This window comes from Melozone crissalis, unplaced genomic scaffold (genome assembly GCF_028551555.1).
Source record: "Melozone crissalis strain CALT ecotype California unplaced genomic scaffold, PUWL_Pcris_2 ptg000006l_1, whole genome shotgun sequence".
Taxonomy (NCBI): Eukaryota; Metazoa; Chordata; class Aves; order Passeriformes; family Passerellidae; genus Melozone; species Melozone crissalis.
The window spans coordinates 21,098,464-21,118,390 of NW_026535784.1; the positions used below are offsets into that span (position 1 = coordinate 21,098,464).

Genomic DNA, 19,927 nt, shown 5'->3' on the forward strand with positions numbered 1-19,927 from the left:
TTTTCAGAAATCTTCCTCAAGACTTGCTCCATCCAACATCCCAGTGCTTACTTTCCTTACCTCTTGGGAAATCAGACTCAAAACCCCAGCTTTGCCAGTGGGCCACAATGACATAAAAGGGTTTGCATAAGAATGAATTTCAGAGTGTTCAGACAGAATCTGCTATAGCTGTGGGACAGATTCTACTCTAATCTACATTCAGGCAATCCCAGATCAACAACACAATTCAGAGTCTTTTCTAACTTCCCTATTCAAAACTGAAAATTCTACAGTAATGCTAGCTTTACTTAGTTCAATTTTACTAAGTGAAATGGTTTTAATGAATTAAATTTATTTTTTTAGATACAGAAAACATTCAAAATTAAACTCTTTAAGTCTGGTATTAAAAACATTTGATCTTGCTATGAAATAAAAAAATCCCTCTGACACTGACAGAGCACAAACTACAGGACTAATAATTTTGTTTACAATCTTTCTTCCTAACAGAATTGAAATAAACATTACAACCAAACTGTGGCTTTGTAGACTGGTATTCTCTACCCAGTTCTGGATCAGAATTTTAACCCCAAGCAGGGAAGCATACATTAATAAAAAAGTTGTGCTCATGACCTTCAGCATACTGACCTCTACAATGTCATCATCAAACAAGAGCCAAAATCCATGACTTTTCACAATAGTAATGTAATGCCCTCGATTAGGTCCACTAGAAAGAAAAACAAAACCCCAAAATATTAGAATGTGCTATTGAGTCCATTTTGGAAAGTCACATTTCTTTATGAATGCAGAATTATAACTAAATGTTATAAAAATCATGGTAAATCAGGTACTCCAGACATTTAGTCCTTTCCATTTTTATTTTAAGTTGTTGCAAAGCTAATCAGCTGAAAGCTAAAGGTGTTATTTTCATCTGTGCCAGGATCATTTAGCAAATTATCCTACAGAACGCTTAACAAGTTGCTCATGGTGGGCATTAAATGAATTTAAAACTGCAAGAACTAAGTATAGGGGGGAAAATGGACCAAAATGATCTGTTGTGAGACCTACATGATGACGTGTATGTCTCACAACAGATGACATGATGACAGCCTTTGGCCCTCACAGAGTCCTGACTCCCAACTTTTTTAAGGGGTCTTGTGAGGAAGGAGGTAGTTTTATCAATTTAAGCCAAGCTTGTGACTTTTGGAGACCTGAGACATTATTTCTTAAACAAGTACAGATTTATGATGAGGGATGCTTGTTAAATGGTCCAGCCCAAGACACGTGCAAGTCCATGCAGCAGTAGGCTTTAAGTCCATCCTCCCCATATTTTGTCAGTGGTAGCTCAGCCCTTGGCCAACACCTGCCAGCAGCCTGTGACACACATGGAGGCCCCTCACCTTCCACAGTGAACGACCACAGCCACCAAGTCATACATGCGATCCAGGTTGACGGCGTCGCCGGAGGTGTTGAAGAGCCGCAGCTCCAGGGGAAACACGACCCGGTAGGACAGCTTCGTGTACCTGTGCAGCTGCTCCATGTACTTGAATCTCTTGAGGTGTAAGGCAAGAATCATTGGCAGTTTTTTTACTCTCATCCTGTGAAACCATTAAGAATGCATATAATGAACACCTGACCAGTTCATGGCCATTCTCTCTTCCCTTAATAAGCAAATGGCTGGATTATAAAAGCACTTTGTATGTAACAATAATCAACTAGGAGTAGCTTCTAGACTAAGACACATGCCTTTAAATTTGTCTGCAGGCTCTCTCATCCACACAGAGAATGCATTTGGGATGAAAGGTTTCTAGGTATTTAAACAAAATAAATATCAAGGAGTAAGTTTGCCAGAGCCCAGGAGGAGCATGGTGAAACAGCCTGCTCTTTGCTTACCTCTTCTGTGCCTCTTGTTTACTGCAGCAAGTTTCACAGTAGTATTTCTGTTCACTACATAGTGTCTCTGTGTTACTGAAGTCTCTGTAAAAAAATACAATCATCAGTTCTTTATGGATATGAATACATTTACTTGGGCTGATGAACTGGAACCCAAAAGACACACAGGATGAAATCTTCACCCATTCCAGTTTTCTAAAGCATCTGAAGCAATTGTACTGGGGTTTGCAAACAGAGTTAGGGTATCTGGCTGCTATGACAAGTTATATTGGGAGTTGAGGCCCTCTGTATGATACAAATAAAGGCCAGGTGTCTCAAAATGGGGACCTCTGTCTGGTCTCTCACATAAAGGCGCTGCCCAGATTTGGGTATAATCACTCAATTCATTCTATTTATTTTTAAATTATTTGCAGAATAAAGCAACTTAAAGTGCACTTCTGCCATCCCCCGATATCTCATGTTTTATGGTGTTCTTCCATAAGAAAGGTTTGAATCCTCTTAGAAAGAAGAAATAAATTGAACTTAGTTTCCTGCATCCTCTAACCTTTTGAACAGTTATCCAGAAGTTTATAGATTATACTTTTCCATTTTCTAAAAAAGGAAAGAGGCAGCTGGTATAGAAAATTCTGTAAATCCTGATCAAGTAAATACACTTGGAGATATTTCTGGATTGAGTTTTTAAAGTGACAAAGGCAGTGGAACACTGGTCTGATAGCATCTCTCAGCTCACAGAAAAGATTTGCTGGAAGTCACAGTGCTGATATGCTTTGGAGCAAAATTTAAGGTGCCTAACATCACTTAACTGTAAAAAAAAACCACCCAGTAATTATTTTTGTCATCTCTTGTGTTACATTGCAGCTGAGCAGGAGTTTTGAGAACTGTGAATGCAGATATAAGCACCTACCTTCCATTTTAAACACATGGGTTTTCCTGTGACTTTGGGCCCTAAATAGCTATATTAGAATTCCAGAACTGTCTTATTGAGTGTCCCTACCTTGTACCTGACAGGCTTCTGAACTCCAGGCAAATTCTAGCACTGCAATTCACATTCATGGAGGCTGAATCCCCACTGTCTGCAACTTCAGCCTGCTCTCACAGCAGGCAGCACCAGAATTGTCTTACAAGGCAAAGGGAGGATTCTGGGTGATTATTTCTTCCTGACATCATCACTATAGGGGTAGGTGGGAGAGATGAAGACTACACAGTTTGCTAGGGCATAGATATTAGAAGTTAATTACCTAACTTCATAAAAGCTTAAGGCTGACAGAGCATGACAAAGAAGCACTTCATATGACTGCATATTTTTAAAAACTGAGATTACTTTTACTGATTTATTTTCTTTATAAGGTCTTAACACTGAGGAGAAAAAGCTGAAACTTAGAAAAAATACATATTTTGAAAGATAAGTTACAGCTAAATTTTGATCATAAATACTATTTTTTATCTAAAAGAAAAGAAACTGTTACTGGGAAGGATTTGCTTCAGTGGTAAATACTGATCTCAATATGTGATTACACATTTTAATTTAAATATAAAATTAATTTGATTCAGCAAATTCCTCTGAAAAGAATGGTAACCTTTCAGGTAAGTGAAGAGCTGAAATTTTAGAAAATATTAAAGATTAGTTATGTGTGCAGGGAATGTAAAACTCAGTAGAATGTGCCTGTGAAAATTTTAGGTTGGCTGTTAGAGAAGGAGTCTCAGATTTATTTTCAAAGCCTACAGTCAAAATTTTAAAAAAAAGCAAACAAGTTTGGGGAATTTATTAGTTTTCTTCTCATCTCAAAGTGAAGCAAGGAAAAATGTTTTTCTAACATGAACAAACATATGCAGATGGTAGAAATTTGATAGATGTAGGTTTGTTTTATTCCAAGTCTCCCATGGAAATTAATTAAACTCAAAGAGTTTCTGAATTCTTTTTAAAATATACTGGTTATTCTGATGCTATTAATATCTATTATTAGTATTACTACTTATTATTATTAGTATTTATTTATTTATTAGTAGCATTGTGGTATCTATTCTTGGTAGTATTAGAAAAAAATGTTTCACTGAAAAATGGTTAGGATTGAAATAATTTCAACTTCAGTAACTCTTTCAGCAATCAAGAATTTTCATCATGGCACTTCTAATAGATGTTGAACAGTTAAAAACAACAGATCACTGACTGGAGTTCCCAAAGTCTGCATGTGCAAGAGCCACAGCTTTGCAGAACCCTTCTCTAGACCTGCAAAGCTAGTTTCAAGATATGTCTAACTCTCTCCTATTCCATTAATAGTCCAATCTGCATTCTGCTTATATGTTATTTTAGCAAGAAAAAGAAATTTTTAAATATACCTGCTCAAGATGTACTAACTTATCATTGACCTTGTGCTTCTACAGCCTCTCTGCTACAGTGTGAAAAATGCTTCCTATTGCTTATATGCATAAATAGTATTAATTTTGTGTTTTAAGACATGAGAGAATTATTAGTGTAATATCAATTATTATACCAGTCAGGATCAAACTGACTGATAAACATTGCAACTCCAAGTGGAAATAAAAACAATGTATACATACTATATTTGTTATAAGACTTTTATTGCTTCAGGCCCAGCTGTCTATCCTGTGGGTTTAGACCATGCCAGAGGCTTGTATTATTTCTGTCCTTTAGACATCTTGAGCACTCAAGGACTTTTTACATTTTGAAAAACTACAGAAATAAAAGAACAGTCATCTGTAGTGGTAAAGAGATTCATTATACTTAAATGTTATCTTGCACAGCTTTTCTGTATTTGACCTTTTAAATGCAGCAGCCCTTAAAGCTATTAAGACACAGCAAAGCAGTTGTTAAAAAAAAGGAAACAGCAAAGATTGCAAAAAGAGTAATAACTTGGATGTTCCCATTGAAAGAAACCACAAAAGCACTTACATTTAGTGTAATAATGCATAATACCAGCAGCAATGAGAGGAAATCCATATTCTAACTGAATATATGTTTTCTAAACAGAAGTTGAAATGTTGCTAACATAAAACACAATAGAATAAATGAGAGGTGATAACTCTCCTCCTATTCAATCTGTAAATAGTGGCCTGTACCACCTCAAGAAAAGAAAAATCGGGATTTTGCTTTCCTTTATTTCCAAAAGGAGCAATGGATAAACTTCAAAATGCATGTCATGCTGTTGGAGTAAAGGCTCTACACTGGAATGCATAAAGAGACTTAGGGCATTCATTTTTCTCAGGATTGTATTGATCTCTCTTGGAATATTATATCCTGTTCTAGACAGCAACTTCAAGAAAGACAGAGTTCAAGAGAGAGGTGCAATAGGAGAGAAGGCTGAAGAGTAATAAACACGTGTAGAGATCCAGAGAAGATAGCCTAAGAAGGAGAAGTTGAATGACCTTAGGCTGTTTAAATTTTTAAAAAGTGATTACATTCTTCCTGTATGTAAAAGGCCACTGAAGGGGAATGGGGGCAACCCCTGGTTTATATCTTGAGTACTCAGGGCAAGTAGAAATAGGCTTGAACTGAAACACCAAAGATTCATATTATACAGCAGGAAAAACTTACTAGTACTAAAGAAGAAGAAGGACTGAGATAGACAATCAAGATAATACTGCTGAAAAGATCTTCTGGAACAGGTTGGCTAAGCATCCTCTCTGACATGAAACAGGGGATAACCTCCTTGGAGTCACTTTCAACTCCACCATTCACTGTTGATTGCAGTTGTGCAGATGCAGTTCTTACATCTCGTAAGCCACAGTCACTGTCTGTTCAGTAGAAGAAATGCTATTGGCATTTTTAATGAAGCGCTTAATCTGCCTTTACATAAAATGGCCATTCCCAACAAAACTTTTCCAAGAAGATAAAAATCAAGAATGTAAACAAAAAACTGGAGAAAGCCAGACAGATGGTAACATCTATACAGCAGCAGTTTTTAACATGTTCACCAGACTCAGCTGTAAGAAAATGTCAGAGCTCAGTCTCCAGTACCAGAGAACCAAATAAAAACTCAGATTAGAAAGGGCTTCCAAAGGCACTGCAGCACCCTTGCAGCTCAGTGGGATTTCAAACTGACTTTGAACACCATAGGGAAAGGTAAGTAATACTGGCAAGTTCAGGGTAGGGGCTCCGGTGAAGAACTCAAAAGTGTGCAAACAAAAACCTGTAATACCAACAAAGATTGCGCTACTGGTTACTATGAAGAGGCAAAGAGACTACAGAAGAAAAAGAGAATGCACTGCTTTCCAAAGCCTCTCTTTATTAATGCAGTGTGGACTACTTGAGGGCTAAGGACTGCTACAGCATCCTAAGGGAGACTGAACAGAAACTGAGAAGGAAAATCTTTCAGTTATTACAGAAGGTACTTAGTACAGTTGTTGTATTCACAGAGAAGTCACTGCTTTCTGATTCAGGAAATAGTTAGTACCTCACATTCTTTCTTTCTTAACTCTCACCTTGGCATGGCACACCAGGAAACCCCTCCTAGGCATTCCAGAACAACTGAATAATGCAATTTCAACCTTGATAGCAATTTTGAATTTTGAAGGAGTTTGACCAATTGATAATCATTACCTTAGAACAGCAATGTATTGTCTTAAATATAGGTAGTGGTTTGTTGTATTAATGTCAAAACTCTGGACATTTTAAATCTCTCAGAATAATCACTCATGCAAGACTGAAAATTTTTTTGATGTCTAGATTTTTTAAGTTAGGGATATACTAGGAGCAGAACAGAAATTTGGAATAAAAGACTTCACATAATTTTAGGATGAGACACACAATAAGCTATTTCTGATAATAAAATAGACTTTTGAAATATTTTGCCCTCTATGGACTCTAGAACTCATTCTACAAAACACACACTTAACTTTTAATATGTCTATGAATCTTAATCAACAAAGCACTTCTGTAGAAGCTTAAAGACAAGCACATTTAAATCTCTTTGAAGCCAATTATAATTCTGCAGCAATTCTTCCAGACAACAAAGCAATCAATTATTTTCCCTGAAAGTTGATTTATTTTCCTCTTCCAAATATAAACATTGAAAGAGAAAGGGCGTAAAGCAAAGTACAATAATGTATATTTTGTCATTAGAGGAAACATACAGTTTAAAGTTTTCTTCTCCTGCTTTGAGTAAGTTCAAATCTAAATGTTATTGTACTTTTCTTTTCTATACCTACTAGACCTGAAAAATCTGGCAGTTGGAGCTATCTGCTGAAAAGATGCATTCATTTACCTTAGACAGTGTGTAATCGATGTGTTCTGCTCCACATCAACAGAAAGGTCAAGAAAATCTTCATCTTTGCTACTAACCTGTTGCAAAACACATACATGTAAAACAGAGATGCCATACATCTAAATGCTGTTTATATCTTTAACAAATGCTAAAGATATTTATTTCTGTACAAATTGCTCTTAGATAAAAGTAATTAATTTCAATGCTTTAATTTTTTTTTAGTTCAGTTTGATTAATGTTCAGTGTGATATTTATTAGTAACTCTACTAATCCAGCTTTCATATAATTTAACTTCTGTCTATTCCACTTATCCAATCCCACCAACCACAGGCCATCAATGACAGCCTACTGTTCAGTAAAGGTGAAGCATCGTCCCTTATATCATCTGGGATTGGTGCATTAAGTGTTTCCTTGTAATGTAACACAGCCTACTTTCTTTTATTCTCAGAAATTTGTTTACCCTTTGTATAGCATATTACAATATGCATTCACATTTTATTCTTACTAATTAGTTCCACTATTAAGGATGCAATGAAGATAATTTCCAAATATATTTCTGTCACAAAAGTCATACTTTACCATGTTACCCTTTCTCTCTAGTGAGTACTGAAAAGTGTGGGTTTATATTTCTGGTTGACACAGCTACATTTCCCCATTGGATATTGTTCCTGGTCAATATTTTGATTTAAAAAAATTAAAATATTAAAGGTAAAAATGGCTCAGTGATAATATTTTGCAAAATCATTTTGGTGTTGCCAATCTTTTTTTTAGACAGAACAAGAGGAGAAAAATTTTACTGAGGAGTTTTTATCTAAAAAATTTAAGTCTGAATGTTTTCAGAACGACAGATCCTGATTTTTGCATTGAAAATTATTTTTTACTAAGAGTGTTTAATCTCAAAGGTGAAGTAATATTAACAAAAAATCATCCAAATGGCTAATTCTTGTAATACTTCAACTGAGTCAAAAGACTGCAGAAATACTTACTGCATATGAATTCAGTCATATTCATAACAATGTTTTTATAAAATGTTGCATGAACACCCCATGTTTTTGCCTCCTATTGCATTTCTTTAGAATAACTAAATCAGATGAGAAAATAGTGAAGTCCAAATCAAGAACTTCTGTGAGGAGATGAATCCATTGTTCTGGCAGAAGTCCCTCACACTCAGATTTTTGCAGTGCTGTGGATGTGATAGTTATGTAGCACCTTGAGCTCATATTTGTTGTTACATCAGGGATACTAGAAGCTTGGTAAATGCAGCCCATATCAGACCTGAATGCAGAGAAACACCTTTGGCTGGATTAATTTTGGTATTATCAAAGATGTACAGAGGCATAATGCACACCCAACTGAAATGAGCAGCAGTTCTTCAAACAAAAATCCTCCCTGAGACATGACTTGACCCACAGAGGACAGGAAACCACAAAACTGGCAGCAATCGACTGCAGTATAAATATACAGCTAAAATTTGAAAGATAAAGCAACAAAGCTTCAGAGAACATCGTGTCTCTACAGCTGGAGCTAGAGTTCTGTCAGACACACTGAGTATCATGAGAACTTAAACACTTGAAAAAGTCCTTGGCAGGCATTGTGCTTCATTTGAGTGCCTCAAAAAGCTAGGAATTCTGTTATTGATTCCTGCACATCAAATATTTCCTGGAAGGGAAGATGAACTACTTAGAGCTAGAATAATACAGATTAAAACTAAAGGTAGCTGGAAAGCCAGATTCAAACGGCACTCTTTGTAAGTGAGAATAAGAATTGCTGAAATCTGAATGACACTTCATGTACTACTTATGAACATTTTAGCACAGGAATAACTTTCAATCTGTTTTACTATTTTCCTAAGATTTCAAGTTACACTAATCCAAGGAAAACACACTGGAAAAATATCCTGAGTAGTTTACAGTATTTCTGTACTCAGAGGGAGCTACAGACAAGATACATTTTCTATAAAGTTTCATAACTTTGAGTTACAAGTACAGAATTTTGCAGTTATGCTGTTACCCAAGGACACATCCTCACTTCACCAGTTTCTCAGAGTAAACATTAGATAATGATTTCGAATTAAGGCACAACTATTTAGAGAAGCTCGTCAGTTAAAAAGTAATTCTAACCTTTCACTTATTTTAACTTGCTATTACCCAAGATTTTATAGTTGAAATAGATTGAATAAATAATTTTCAGCATCTCTGTCATGTGTTCACTTATACAAGCTTGTTCCAAACTTGCTCCAATATCTTTCGTCAACTATCATTGTATCTCCTCTCCTCACCATCCTCCTCTGACCAAGTTCCTGGAAAAGCCACACTTATTTTTTGGAATCTTATTCTTTATGATTAGAAATATCAGACTATATTCTTTTACTCATCTGGTAGGACATGGGTAGAGTTCATCTCACCAAACTTCAGTTGTGTAAACCTCAGCTTGCTGTCTGAAGATACCTTCTCTGGGCACCTTCTCCCATCTTAATGCTGCTAATCTAATGTTGTGTTTTCTTTGAGGAAGCCCATAGTAGCAGCACTGATCTTAGTAAAAGTAAGTCATTCTTGGGCCAGATCAGTTTGTTAACTCAGTTCTCAGCATTGCTGCACCAACAATTGCAACAGCTTAGTGACACCATGGAGCCAGGACAAGCTGTATGGAACAGAACACCGGATACTGCTAAAAACTTTGTTTCCTGAAACAGCCTAGAGACAGATGGAGAGAGTTTCCTGCAAAAGCTCCTTCACAATCTCCATCATCTGCAGGAGTGCAGGAGTAGAGATAACTAGTTCATCCTTGATGCCTATCAACTTTGCTTTACCAAGCAAAGGTTAGGTGAAGTTAATTCCAACCTTTGTGGAAGGTCAGTGTCACTGTTCTCCCCAAAGATTTTTTTTTCCTGTGGTACTCTTTCATGCAACCTCACAGGAACAATTAAAAAAAATTTTTTTTTTCTCTTTCAATAGAAGCATGTGTTTGAAAAAGACAGTAGTAATCAATAGGAGACTTGCAATCAGTTTTCCCAACAAAAATTAATTTTTACTTATAGCTCAAACATAAGGGATTTCAAACTGACATCATCCTCTAGAAAATATTAGGGAGATAAAAGAAAACAGTTTGTTAAAAATGAACCCTGTGTATACCTGTCAGACTCTTAAGATGGAATAAACACAAATCATCTTAACGTTTCACTTTTATAAATAAGATGTGAATAACTTCTCCCAAAGTTACAGTGATACGGAAAGGTACTGATTCACTAGCAAGGATTTTAACTGTAGACATATATATTAGGACAGCAAAACTTGGCAGAGATTAGCCAAGTAATGCTTAGAAAAATAAATTTTTAGAAAAGAATATACTCACTTCAAGAAGTAAATTCTACAGGAATATCCACAATTCTCAGATGTCTGAAAAGATTCATATATTCATATATACAAAATGTATCTATCTATTAATGGGCAACAACAAAACAAAATCTATCCCAATGCTTACGGTTTCACAGTTCAAACATCTAGTTTCGTTAGTCAGTGTTCCCTGAAAAATCTCATGCACCCAGGTCAGTTCTTGTTTATTGTTCTCTTCAGCTTCATTCATGTTGCCATTTTTCAGTTTCCCATTTTGCTTTTCCTGTTTCTTCTCCTCCTGCAAAATGTCTGCAATGGTGTTGAGCAGGTAATTTAAAAACTCATGTGCATCCTGCTGCATGTAGTTGTCAAAGAGATCTGTGAAGAGAGTCAAGATTTTTACAGCTGAATATCCTTTCCTCAAAGAAAGAAAATTATTATTTCTCCAAGTACTTGTACTGGCCCTTGCTCAGCAAAGTATTTGGAATCATCCCAAAGAACAGTTTTGCAGCCAGACACCTTGGTTTCAGTGAAGTTACTTTGGGGGAAAGCTTCATCTCACCTAACTCAAGCTGTCTAGAATAGTTACACTCATTGGAGTTGGTTGTGTAGGCTCCCATTACAGTCAATGAAGTAAGCAAGAGAGTAACTCATCCTAAATTACTTCCTTACACTAAACACTTACTGCCTAAATTTAGTCAGCACTGACTTCCATCCCCATATTCCGAGTCCCTCAGACACTCAGGAACATCACAGAGCTTTGACAGTAAGCCACATGGCTGGGAAAACTGAGGCCATAGGATGCTGACATACACTTGTGTACTGTGTCTGGGATGGAGTTACCTTTCCTCACAGTAGCCCACAGGATGTTGTGCTTTGTAGGTGTGCCTAAAATGGAGGTGAAGATGTACCAGTGTTACAGCTGATGCTGAGCAGCATTCACACAGCGTGAAGGCTGTCCCTCATCCTGCCCAAAGTCTGGTAGACTGGGTGTGAAAGAGGTTGGGAAGGGTACATAGGTGAGGTAGCTGACCCAAACTGGCCAAAGTCATATTTTGTGCCATGTGACTTCATGTTCATCACTAAAATCTATGAGAAAGATGGGCGGGTTTTCATTATTAAGATATATCTCTTCCAAACAAAGTTCTACACATGCCAAGGCCCTATGTATCAGGTAGTATCTGGAAATCATCTGTCGATGGGAGGTAGAGAATAAATCTCCTTTGGTTTTCCTTTGTTTCTGCATGTAATTTTTGGCTTTTTTTTTTTTAATTAAAATACTTTGATGTCAACTCATGAGGTTTTTTCCTCTTATCTTCTCCTCCCGCCCTGCTAAGAGGAGGAGTGAGAGACAGGCTTGGTGGGTACTTGGCAGCCAGTCAAGGTTAACTCACTTCAAGTAGTAATAATAACACCACCTAACAAAGGTCATTTTTCACACACAAGTCTGATGAGAAAAGACTTGTCTTGTTCAATACGAATTCCTTGCAGGAAGAGGGGAAAATATCCCAGTGGTGATTTAGTACAGATTTCTCCAGTAAAGGCTTAACTCGCCTACCATGTCAAAGAAAAAAGAATGTGTGTTCCCAGAAATGTGTATTTTTATCCCCTGCTCCTGAAAAAGTTCACATGGATTTCCTCAGAAAATATTGTACAGAACCATTGGCTTTGTAGTGTCTAGCCTGGACATATAAGCAGGGTAATACACACTGACTCTGGCACTAATTTAAAAAAGCTGAAAACATAAGATCCAGTCTTTACAAGTGATCCCCAACAGTGTGGGGGCATTTCTCACTAGATGACTCACAGTTAACTTTCTCATGATTTCAAATGTCTGCTCTGAAATGAACAGTCTGCCCATTTATATGCTGTCACCAGGAAGCAATTTCTTCCAGGTGTTTGACTCATACTTTGTCTCTTCATTCAAAGCCTCTCTGTTTCTAAGCATACCATGCACACCGATATGAATCCAGGCCAAAATGGAGCTGTGACAGGCTTCTCTATCTCAAGATGTTCCTCATATCCCTTAGACAGAACTACTACAAGATTAGGTATATGCTGTTGCCAGCTTAATGTTCAAAAGGGGTCTGATGTTTCACCAAGTGAGACCGTGTCCACCACTTCCAAGAGCCAGAGCAGCAGCTGATGTGGAGTGGATTGACCACCCCACATGTACCCGGCTCCTTATCCTCCATTGCAGACAATTCCTCTGAAATTGGTGGTGCCTGCAGCCTTCCTAGGTCACACAGTTTCTGTACTGCCAGCTGCCCTCAATGTTTCTCTCTGCCATACTCCACAAAAAAAAAATTTAAAAATTACAGCAGTGTCACCCTATTCCCAGCCCTAGCTCACCCTACAGTAAGGTCTGCCCCACCGTGCTGTGAAAACATCACTAATTCACACACCTCTGGGAGCCTATGAAATCTGCTACGGTTATTTCAAGCATAATATCATATATACAGATGCTAAAATAATAATACACCTCACAAAGTACTAAAAGCAATTTACAAATCTAACCTCTGTTTCTGATTAATATGATCACATTGTTCAATATTTATTTATACTTCTTTGATCAATGCATTAATACCTTTCAGTTTTACACTTACCATTCTCCTTTCGTAACCTTGATATGAACTTCTTTGGTGGAATAACCCCAACTTTTTTCTTCTGAGTAGCAATACTGTGGAAAAGATCTGCCAGGCAAGTCAAGAGGTTTTCCTTCTTTTTCTGTTGGGCCTTGTATGATAATACATTTTCCCGAAATGGCCGGCAAAAGTACAATGCCTGCAGCACGGAGTTACAGTAGCAGGTGTTCCCAAACTGCCATGAAGAATTAAAAACAAGATTAATCCCTGTGCATCACAACAAAACTAGCTGTTCTTTCAAATTCTGACTCCTGTCACTGTCACAAACCAGCCATTTTGCCATATAGTAGTTGCAGTAGAAATATATTTCCATACCCACCATGACACTTCATGGAAAAAACTGTGGTGCTCTAAATTAACTAGGATACAAAGTAAAGGTTTCCACTTGTGAGAAAAATATTTTTTTCTACTGGATTTCATTAAGTTTATTCCATATCTGGGCTCTATCTTACTGCTCAGTAGCAGAATGACAAATGTTTTCAATGGAAAAAACTATTATATCTATATAATTTCTATGGGAACAAACAAGTGATTAAACACTCTTCTCACTCATTTTCCCCTTGGTCAAATAAAAAAGCTCCTCCTAAGAGTTGCCAATGCAGAAGGCTGTACCTAAACTTGTTCATACTTTCATCACTTCCTCTGTCCTATTTCACACCTAAAATAGACTTTTAATTTTATTTAAGTGTATGTTCTAATCCCTGGCAATATTCATAGAACTGTTCTCCCTGGGGGTGTATGAAGGCATCTTCAAACACCTGATACAGTTTTACAACCCACTTTGCCTAAAATTGCAACATGAGCAGCACTTAAAAAAAAAAAAAGACAATCCTGCATTAGAATAAGATTGATAAGAGCAGGGGAGAGAGAAAAACAAAACAAAACCAAACCAAGGAGCTAAGCAAATTTCAAGTAACATCAAAATTGACCACTTACATTGACCAATCCAAAGTAGTGTTCATTGATTGGAAACTGCTCTGGACCAATGTCTTTTTCCAGAGCAGAGGCATTGGTGCCCTATACAAAGGGGAAAAAAAATGAAAAATGTCAGAACACAAACCAAACAAAAGCAACAACAAAACATTAAAAAGGAAGAAATTATTTAGAATATTAAGATTCTAAAGTACAATTATGGACAGTATCGAGACAAAAAATTATTAATTCCTTTTAGCTATGATTAGCCATGCTAACTCTGTCTTACTGATAGGCACAAGAGTCTCATGAGCCACTAAAAATATTTGCAAATCTGGATAGTTGAGCTGGCCTGACATGGACCCTCTAGTAACAGATGACTAGAAATGAACAGGTCACAGCAGTGGTTCTTCCCACACCCACCTCCCCTTTATTTTTACTGTGTTCATGGCCATCTGGATCCCATTACTCTCTTGTCTCATAAAGACAGTAGTTGATCTTAAATATAACCCTAAAAACCAGTTCTTAGATGGAAGACAGGTTTTCTAAGCATTACTGAAACTCCTCTGAATCCCTTTGAATTAAACATCAGCCTGTAACAATACCTGGGCTTCAGATTGGCACCTAGTTCTAGTTACAACACAGATGTTGAAAGCAAGTGTAATATATCTGTTATTTTGTCCTATCTAACATTAAAGAGCACATAAATCCAAGATAGATCCCTTAGTATGTTCAGCTGTATCTTCAACATCAAAGTTGTTTAAGTAACTGCTGGTCTGTAAGCACAACCACTAATTTGGTACGTTACCTGTCATTTTGCTATATTAAAATGCCCATTTTTGAATAAGCTTAAATTACTAAGCAAGTAAGGTAGGTTGCTGCCAAAGCAATTGTCATCACTCCTATACATATTATAAGCTTGCCCCATCCTCTGACAGCCTCACTTCAGATACTTACAGATGTTGATGAGTTCCCCTCTCAGCTCTCTCTCCTCCAAGCTGAACAGGCCCAGCTCCCTCAGCCTTTCCTCACAAGAGAGATGTTCCAATCCCTCACTCATTTCTGTTGCCCTCCACTGGACCTGCTCCAGGAGCTCCATGTCTCTCCTGCCCTGAGGAGCCCAGAGCTGGGCACAGCACTCCTGGTGTGGCCTCACCAGGGCTGAGTAGAGGGGCAGGATCCCCTCCCTCAGCCTGCTGGCAATGTCCTTCCTAATGCCCCCAGGACACCATTGGCCTTCTCATCCCCATGGGCACACTGCTGGCTCGTGGACAGTTTGTTGTCCACCAGAACCCCCAGGTCCTTCCCTGGACAGCTGCTTTCCAGCAGGTCAATCCCAGCCTTGTGCATGGGGTCACTCCTCCCCAGGTGCAGGACCCTGCACTTGCCTTTGCTGGATTTCCTCCCTGCCCATCTCTCCAGCCTGGCCAGGCCCTTCTGAAGGGCTGCACAGCTCTCTGGGGTATTGGCTGCTCCTCCCAGCTTGGGGTCACCACCAAACTTGCTGAGGAGGCATCTGGCCCTTCATCCAAGTCATTGATGAATAAGTTAAACAACTCCCAATATTGAATAACGAGGGACACCACAAGCGTCAGGCCTCCAATCAGAACCCGTATCACTGATGTGACTCTCTGGAGTCAACGAGTTCTCAATCCATCTCACTGTCCACTCATCCAGACCACACTTCTTTAATTTGTCTATGAGGACATTGTGAGAGACAGTGTTGAAAGCCTTGGTGAAGTCAAGGCAGACATTTGCTTAGACTTCATCAGCTAAAATTTTCAAATTAACTGGTAATCAGATTTAGAATTCTCATGTCCCTTCCCCATCTTCTCCCCAAGGCCTGATTTCTGTTTCCTTACTGCACCTACCATCACTACTGCTTGCCAAATCAGATTATTATTTCATACCAATTCATTAAAAGAAGATTTAGTCAACAGCATTAGCAGTGTGAAACTCAGCACAGGTACTCTTTGAGAATTTGCAAGCCTTGAAAGTAAAACTTCTCCTTTAAGTTGGCAGGTTCCAGAAAGCTCCCAAGATTTCATATTTCATATCCCCTTCTCAGATCTTTTTCCATTCTCTCACTTTCTCTCACATACACAGAGTTCATTGCTCAGACCAAGTATATGTTACTTCTCAGAAAATCCTTTGAGACTGAAGTACTTTACAGACACAGGCCTCCATGAGAAGCTTCATAAGGGATATATGTTCTCACCAGACTCTGCTAAGCCTTGGTGGGAAACTTGGGAAAAAAGATTGATTAATACAAAGCAATTATTGGCTACCATTCAACAGAGATGACAGTGTGATAATTATGTAAGTCTCATATGAAGATTAGTTTCATTGCTTGGAAAGTCAGCCTTGCCAAAGATGCACATATTCAGCAAACCATTCCAAGAGGGAAGAAGCTGATAAATATTTGCCTATCTGATATTAGCAGTGAAGCAAACAGCCACTGTTACCCTCAAAACCTTGTCTGATACAAGAGAAACATGACTACAGAAGATTAATGCAGCTTCTGCAGAAAAACATCTTCACATTAATACTCATTGTACAGCATTCAGATCAAAGCAAAGGTTTTCTTTGAATTCACTTTGAACATTACAATCAAGTTCCCTAAAAGAAAAATGAAACGGGTGTTTTTTTCCAGTTTTGTAGGAAGTATTCTCCACACTAAAATAAATTCTGCCTCTACAGTTCATGGAAAATATTATCTCTAAAAAGTAACCTCCTACACTTTCATGAAACTACAGGTTAATGTATTCTGTTAGACAAATATGATGCAAGTGCTCTGCTAATTAGTTGCTCCTACATTACTCATTTGCCTTTCCTCCAGGCCAGGGTTTCTTACCCCAGAGGATGCCAGATGGCTGGACAAACCCTTTCTTGTATTTAAATTTTCTTGTAAATATTGTGAGAAAGATCAAGAATCAGGATTAACCAAACAGTATTATCACTGAAAACCAAATAAATTAATGATGCATACTAACCAATCTTCATATAAAAACTCCACATTGCACAGAAATTTCTAAAGTACCTGCTGTTGAAAAAACCACATGCTTAGTAACATCTCATCATGGAGCTTTTCTACCTCTCCCAGTCCAGGCCTTGGCTGTTGCAAATATAAAATAAAGTACAGTGTGACAGTGACCCAACAAAACATGAGGCTAAATTCAATTTTTGAGTAAACTGACATAACCCACTCAGACTTCATTAGGAGTAGGGCCTTCTTGTATCAAAGATAATTTCAGTCAGATTTTTATTTATTCTGAGGTCTCCAAAAGGATACTGTTAGATTCAAGGAAAAAGAAGTCTAGGAACATGGGTAAGAGGCACAGAGACCTTATGCTTCAAAGAATGATATATTCCTTATATGGAGAAAAAAATGTAGACAGGCCACTTAGTAAAACTCAAACCATGTCACACTGTATATAAATTACTTGTTTTGCCTATGAAGTCTCCTTAATAAGCAGTTGACATGAAGACAGAAGAAGAAAATTTTTCCAAGAAAGTATACAAGGAACTGTACACGCAATCCAGGTTTAAACTGGAAAAAGTATATTATTAGGGATGTGTTAAACGTGGTTGAGAATTCAGATTAAATCAACCATATAAAATGGAAAACATATTTTTTAGTCTACTGATGTTACTCTATAGCAAACATCAACCACGACTGTTTTTCCAGCGTATTTGTGTTTGGTCTCACTCCCAGCAAGTAATTTTGATTACTTCTACAGTGAAAACCTGCTCAGACATTTTAATGCAACCACTCTCTATTGTTTTTTAAAAGCTTCAGCTAGGAGAAATATCCTACCATAGTTGAATCTACTGTAGTTCCATAAAAATAAGCAGGACCAGCGGCGTAGCTACAGAGCCTGAAATGAGGAGAGGCTGCATAAGTCACTGAAGCAGGACTTGGGAGTATTAAATAAAGTCATATCAGAGTACAGAGACAATAAAGGAGACTGGTTCCTTCTCAAAAGAATACACTAGTGAAGGAAGTGCAGTGGAGTGACTGTGGTATGCAGACCTTATGAGGGTGAGAACTAGGTCAATGTGGAAACTCCTACTGTGCATTCTGTGGCATTGGAACCTTGATTTCCCAGTTTTACCACTTAATTCAACAATTAATATTCTGCCCTCGTAAAAAGACATACAGCTAGAGACATAGCCAAGCACAGGTCAATTCAGGCCAAGATTTTTGCCACAGCATGGCTCCAAAAACACTCAGCCCATATGACCTATATTTTTCCCTCTTGTTATTTTGTCCTGGACTTTCCAAAGAGTAAGACTGCTGGTTTACTTTTCAATTTAAATTTCTGAATATGTTGCAAAGAGTTTCATTTGTGCTTTGGATCACATTAAATAGATAGATTAGGTTAAAAAACCCCCTGCTGTTCCTTTACACTTTAGCATATATATAAAAAAAACAAGTCAGGATAAAAAAGAAGTCCCCAGATTAGTTCATTAAATCACATGTAGAAAAGTAATGTAAATACAATTATTTTATGGAGGATGAGAAATGGACAAGAGCTAATAGAAAAGATACTGTCAACAGAAGACAGCAAATCAGACTAAACTTTGTACTGTAACAGAGTTATGAAAATGGCTCTAACTTTCTAGAAATATGCATGTGTTTAATTTAAAGTAAATGGATACAGTAAAGAAATTAGACCCTTCATAAGCCCCCTATTAAGTGGGTATCACTAAATAAACAGAAACACGGTATGAAAAATAAAAAATGAATTAATTTTTTCTTTCTACAGAATAATATGTCTGTACAAAGACAAAAAAAAGAAGAAATATCATGTTCACAAGAAAATCTAAAAATTTAACAGAAAAACATATAAAAATTGAATAATTAAAACAGAAACTTAAATACACGAAGAGCAAGAGATAATGAAGGAAGATGGCTGGTCCATATGAAGGGTTTCGGACTACATATAATTATAGACTAGATTTCTTTTTTCTTAGTATTTGGGGAAAGCAAGAGCAACAAGATAATTTCTTGAAGGGAGAAACTGAAGACTTAAGACAAACTAATGATGATGTTTGGGCTGGTAGAAGAAAAATTAGAGTAAAAATAGAAATGGCTTCAGGGCTAGGCAGCCTGGGTTGAAGGATTTTGGAAGGCACAGCACATGGAAGGGAAGGAAAAAAGAGAATAAAGAAAGATGAGGGAGGCCTCCTGGCCAAAAAATGGCAGTGATGGATAACTCAAAAGAGAGGAGGTAATTGTAAAAACCTGAAATTAGTACCCAGAAGCAACACAAAGAACCAAGAGTAAAAGGAGAACTAGCAATAGCACAGCATGCAGCATACATGCAGCTGCTTTCAAAGATGCATCACCTGTCCCCAGTGCTGGTCTTTGGCTATCCTCAGGAATGACCTCTACTTTCAGAGAGGTATGGTAACTGAAATAGCTGACCCAGCCTTCTTAAAAATTCATCTATATTAAATGCCAAATGTGAAGAATTTCTGCAATTTTTTAAAGTCTAAGTCCCACAAGATGGTTGAATTTAACCAGATTAGCTCTCTCTTCATTCTGTGAGGAAATGCTTTTGGTTCCTCCAGCAAAGCTATTTTGGGTCTTTTTGACCACAAGAAGAAAAAGGAAAGAGACGAGTCTATGAAAACACAGAGGAGATCATAGTAAACAGCAAAAGAACCTTGACTGACTGAAAAACCACTGTGTATTCAAATTTTTTTAGGAGAGATGATTTATCAAAATATATCTAAATAAATTATTTTTGTGTGTTTTTTCCAGAGAGTCTTCTGATCATTAAGGCAAATTATAAGAGCTTGAAAGGAGAGGCCTAACCTTTTTTCTTGCTCGGTACACTAAGCTATCTCTATTTACAGACCTAAGTATCACATATAACACAAATAACTTCAGCCCTATTCTGTGTGGTTTCCAAGAAATGGATAAAAATTGCAAGACTGG

The 19,927-nt window shown here is 37.4% G+C and overlaps 2 protein-coding genes across 2 annotated transcripts in view; both read right to left on the reverse strand.

Annotated features, from left to right (window-relative positions):
- SCFD2 (sec1 family domain containing 2) overlaps positions 1–19,927 on the reverse strand; it is a 328,968-nt gene that overhangs the window by 61,671 nt on the left and 247,370 nt on the right. The gene's annotated exons all lie outside the window — the stretch shown is intronic.
- The window catches only part of USP46 (ubiquitin specific peptidase 46), a 28,171-nt gene that overhangs the window by 535 nt on the left and 7,709 nt on the right, over positions 1–19,927 (reverse strand). Inside the window, exons 2-8 of the mRNA XM_054291699.1 lie at positions 14,005–14,085; positions 13,030–13,243; positions 10,572–10,801; positions 7,092–7,168; positions 1,870–1,953; positions 1,377–1,574; positions 625–703 (exon numbers count right to left, since the gene is read on the reverse strand). Coding sequence (XP_054147674.1) covers positions 625–703; positions 1,377–1,574; positions 1,870–1,953; positions 7,092–7,168; positions 10,572–10,801; positions 13,030–13,243; positions 14,005–14,085 — 963 coding nt within the window. The remainder of the gene's footprint in view (positions 1–624; positions 704–1,376; positions 1,575–1,869; positions 1,954–7,091; positions 7,169–10,571; positions 10,802–13,029; positions 13,244–14,004; positions 14,086–19,927) is intronic.